Raw genomic sequence first — 4,945 nt, 5'->3', positions numbered from 1 at the left:
CTAATACAGATGGGATGTTATTATATTTTCATGCTTATGAATAAACAAACATATATTTAAATAATAAATACATAAATAATCATTCAAATAAATAATAGTACTGGAAGCAACTTCCACTGTATGACATGATCTCTATGACCAGTCAAACCCTGAAGCAGTTATGTCTTTCACCATCTCAACACTGACAATCTCAAGTGGTTTAGTTGTTCTTTTTGAGCCTTTGGATGTGCCATAGCTTTGTCCCCTCTACCTGCTGTTTCCATGTACCCCAAATCCATGTCTGGGGACTATCCAGGTGCATTATTCAGCCTACATCGTCACTAGTAAGCCGATTGTCAAATCTCACAGCGCCTTCTCATAGTGTTGCCGTATGTTGATTCCTTTGTGTATTAGTTCATTGTAAGAGATCACGTCCCCTGTAATCGTTGGTGTTGAATGGAACCAACATTGTCTCCATGATGCTTTGAATACAGTAACACAGCTGGGCTTCAGCCTAATGACAATGGAGGTGAGGACTTTCCATTGAAGGAGATCTGGGGAATGCTGGCTGCTCTCTCAGATCTCTCAGCCAACTCCTGGAATAAACAGTAGTACAGCAGGGTTATACGAGCTTCCCAATTAGGACTTTTTATCATTTTATTTAGCAGACAGTCTTATGCAGAGCGACTAAAAATAGGTTCGCTCCAGTGGAGGCTGCCGAGGGGAGGACGGCTCATAATAATGTCTGGAACAGAGCAGATGCAATGGCATCAAACACATGGAAAACACGAGTTTGATGCATTTGATAACATTCCACTCATTCTGCTCCAGTCATTACCATGAGCCCATCCTCCCCAAGTAAGGTTTCACCAACCTCCTGTGGTGCATTCATATCCCTCTTCAGAACAGTGGTTCCCAACTCCAGTCCTCCAGTACCCCCGTCAGGACACGTTTCTTGTAGCCCCGGACAAACATGCCCGATTCAACTCATTGAGGGCCTGATGATTAGTTGACAAGTTGAATCAGGTGTTCTTGTCTGGGCTACAATAATAATGTGTAGCGTTGAGGGTACTGGAGGACCGGAGTTGAGGGTACTGGAGGACCGGAGTTGAGGGTACTGGAGGACCGGAGTTGGCAACCACTGCTTTAGAAATACATAGTGACAGAAATGACAGGCCATTCACTCTGTCCAATTCTATATTATTATTGAGTTTTCCGTTCATGTTTTATCTGAGCTCACCTTTTCACTCATCTCATGGGAATGGTGCAGGGACAGCTCTCTCTCCAGGTACATCCTCTGCTGTTCACTGCTGGCCAGACGACAGGTGAGCCAGGTAAACAGGATGGACACTCCGATGCCCAGGCAGGCCAACACCATGATGGCCAGGTAGAGGGACGGCAGGGCATCAGGACGCTTTGCCACCACACGCACAAACTGGAAGTTTAGGATCCCACTGATCAACCCACAGATACAGCAGGCTGAAAATAGGATCATCTGAAGAGAGATTTAAAGCACATTTTTTGCAATTCTACACATTTTGCCATGGGGTGGAGAGACAGTTTTGCAGTTTAAAAGTTAATTTCATACAGTTCTACACATTTTGCCATGACTTGTGCCATGTTAATGATATCTGAGTGAGAGTGACTAACAAAGCAATTGGGGGCCCCCTGCAGGTCAGGGCCACTGAGCACGTGCCCTGCATGCCTGGTTGGTATTCAGGCATTATTACTATATGTTTAGATGGCTGGCTAGACTAATTTACCAATCTAAAAATGTTTCGCTGACACGGCTAATTGAGTGACTGTCAGTGACTGACAAAACAAGAGAGAAACTGCTGATGCACAACCACATGTTGAACTGCACCTTGTGTATTCTACTACTGTAAAGTTAACTGTCAACAGTAAGTTGAGATCCTGACTGAGCTCTCTAGCGGCCTGGGGTCCCAAGTGACCGCTTATGTTCCTTATGCAGCTGGCCCTAGGCAGTGGTGGAAAAAGTACCCAATTGTCATACTTGAGTAAAAGTAAAGATACCTTATTAGAAAATGACTCAAGTAAAAGTGCGTCACCCAGTAAAATACTACTTGAGTAAAAGTCTAAAAGTATTTGGTTTTAAATATACTTAAGTATCAACAGTAAATGCAGCAAGTGTGTTTAGTGAGTCTGCCAGATCAGAGGCAGTAGGGATGACCAGGGATGTTCTCTGTTTAGTGAGTCCCCCAGATCAGAGGCAGTAGGGGTGACCAGGGATGTTCTCTTGATAAGTGCATGCATTTGAAAATGTTTCTATCCTGCTAAGCATTCAAAATGTAAAAACTACTTTTGGGTGTCAGGGGAAATGTATAGAAGTAAACATGACATGGTTTTATTTAGGAGTGTAGTGAAATAACTGTAGTCACAAATATAAATAGTAAAGTATACAGATACCCCCAAAAACGACTTTAGTAGTACTTTAAAGTATTTCAACTTAAGTATTTTACACCACTGGCCCTAGGTGTGTTTCAAGCACAAGTACAGTGAAATGCCTTTCTTGCCAGCTCTAGCCCCAACAATGCACTGCATGCACTGTACACTCTTAGAAAAAAAGCTCTTAGAAAAAAAGTTTGGCTTTGGCTGTCCTCATAGGAGAAACATTTTGGGTTCCAGGTAGAACTCTCAGTGGAAAAGGGTTATACCTGGAACCAAATAACCCTTTTAGGTGCTAGATAGCACTTGTTTTTCTAAGAGTGTACCCACGTTAAATACGTCGTATTAAAATCAACTTACAATCAATCCTGACCTCTTCTTTGCACACACCATCCCACATAGTCCACAGATGAGAAACTGGGGGGAAATAAGAAGTTATACCCTCCCTCCTATTAACAATAGAGGTAATAATATTGCAAATTTGAATTATTTGACTTACACAAATTCCGCTCCATATAGGAGAGGCATCCCCCAGCTGCAGCTTGTGAACCGACCGGACTCGGATGATGCCGAACACCCCGAGGGCGATGCTGGACGCACCGAGTCCCATCTCCAACACCGACAGTACCACCAGACTCCAGATGTTACATCTGTCCGGCATCACTCATTCCTTCACAGCGGGTCATTCAAGAGGTGGTGGTGGTCACCCCCTCGAACCACCCAAAAAGCAGCGAGTATTGACTTTTGCGCTAAAAGCATTAATCCATTAATCAAAATTACGCAGGTCGACTTTTGCGCGAGGGAACGTTTTCTATCCAGTAACCACCAAGTGATCCACCATGTAAGGGCTACTTACACGTTCCCTCTGAAAAATACTCCACTGTTAGACTTTATAAGGTATTCTAAATCATATCTTGTCATAGACTACATGGATTTATCAGGATTTGCTCTGGACAGCTCTGTGGACTGCTAGTATGCGTGTTTGATCTACTGTAAGACAGACACGCGTCATTCTCGCCAGTTGCCACCCTCTCAAAACTTTTCTTGCCCACAGCTGCAGTGCTCGCGACTCACGTGACTTCCTTGACGTCTTATAGCGCTCATGTTTGCAGTTTATATACATGAGGGTGATTTAAGGTAACTAGCTAGTAAGATTATATAACTAACGAATCCCATGAATTACCCCTAAGGAGATAAAAATAGTCATCTTAAATTAAACACCCATCAATGCATAATGCATAGGCTAATGCACAATGCATAATACTCGATATCTTTGATAATTGCATTTAGAAAATTAGTGTAATTTGTTTTAAGAGGAAAGTTATTGTCAATTCCATAGCTTGTATGGTCCAATGTTACAGTATATAGTTGAATGAATCCATTTTTGAATTTATTTTGTGCACATTATTACATATTATAAACTGGGTGGTTCAAGACCCTGGATGCTGATTGGCTGAAAGCCGTGGTAAATCAGACCATATACCATGGGTATCTCAAACATGTATTTTTACTGTTCTAATTACGTTGGTAGCAATAGCATTAAGGCACCTTGGGGGTTTGTGGTATATTGCCAATATACCACAGCTAAGGGCTGTATCCAGGCCCTCCGCGTTGCATCATGTTTAAGAACAGCCCTTAGATGTGTTATATTGGCCATATACCACACCCCCTCGGGCCTTATTGCTTAATTATATTTAAACTGTAGTGTTAAAAAAAATATATGGCATTATGAAATATATGTAGTAGAATTACTTCCTGTGTAGTATAAGACCCAGTAACATGATGTAGGGCTGGTTTCCCAGACACGGATTAAGCCTGGACCTGGACTAAAATATTTGAATCCAAGAATAAGCATAATCTGTGTCCAGGAAACCAATCCTTAAATGTTGCATAATAATTGACAAACCCTTCCAACCTGATCCTTTACTACAAGCCCTGGAGAACAACTCAGTCGGACATAGTAAGAGGCTTGCTATTTTTAGCACCTGCCACGATATAACATGAACACTTCCGTCTACAGAGGCAGACATTGATGTTCACACTGCTAAACCCTACACACCTACTCTCTGAATGAGATAACACTCCATGATCAGTGTGTGCATTTAACACTACTCTCTGAATGGGATAACACTACTCTCTGTATGAGATAACACTACTCTCTGAAAGAGATAACACTACTCTCTGAATGAGATAACACTACTCTCTGAATGAGATAACACTACTCTCTGAATGAGATAACACTCCATGATCAGTGTGTGCATTTAACACTACTCTCTGAACGAGATAACACTACTCTCTGAATCGGATAACACTACTCTCTGAATGAGATAACACTACTCTCTGAATGAGATAACACTCCATGATCAGTGTGTGCATTTAACACTACTCTCTGAATGAGATAACACTACTCTCTGAATGGGATAACACTACTCTCTGAATGGGATAACACTACTCTCTGAATGAGATAACACTACTCTCTGAGATAACACTACTCTCTGAATGAGATAACACTACTCTCTGAATGAGATAACACTCCATGTTCAGTGTGTGCATTTAACAC

General features: G+C 41.9%; 1 protein-coding gene across 1 annotated transcript; it reads right to left on the bottom strand.

Moving 5' to 3' along the window:
* Window positions 1-275: 275 nt before the first annotated feature.
* Window positions 276-3,352, bottom strand: LOC139396897 (transmembrane protein 196-like). The gene is made up of 4 exons (XM_071143825.1): window positions 2,885-3,352; window positions 2,746-2,802; window positions 1,220-1,474; window positions 276-575 (listed from the first exon to the last, which is right to left on the bottom strand). The coding sequence occupies exons 1-4, from the start codon at window positions 3,044-3,046 to the stop codon at window positions 489-491; spliced, it is 561 nt and encodes a 186-aa protein (XP_070999926.1). The 5' UTR covers window positions 3,047-3,352; the 3' UTR covers window positions 276-488.
* Between the last annotated feature and the right edge of the window lie 1,593 nt (window positions 3,353-4,945).

The sequence above is a fragment of the Oncorhynchus clarkii genome, unplaced genomic scaffold (genome assembly GCF_045791955.1).
Source record: "Oncorhynchus clarkii lewisi isolate Uvic-CL-2024 unplaced genomic scaffold, UVic_Ocla_1.0 unplaced_contig_7591_pilon_pilon, whole genome shotgun sequence".
Lineage (NCBI taxonomy): Eukaryota > Metazoa > Chordata > Actinopteri > Salmoniformes > Salmonidae > Oncorhynchus > Oncorhynchus clarkii.
The sequence above is the reverse complement of the archived record's forward strand: the minus strand, read 5'-3'. Positions and strand labels throughout refer to the sequence as shown.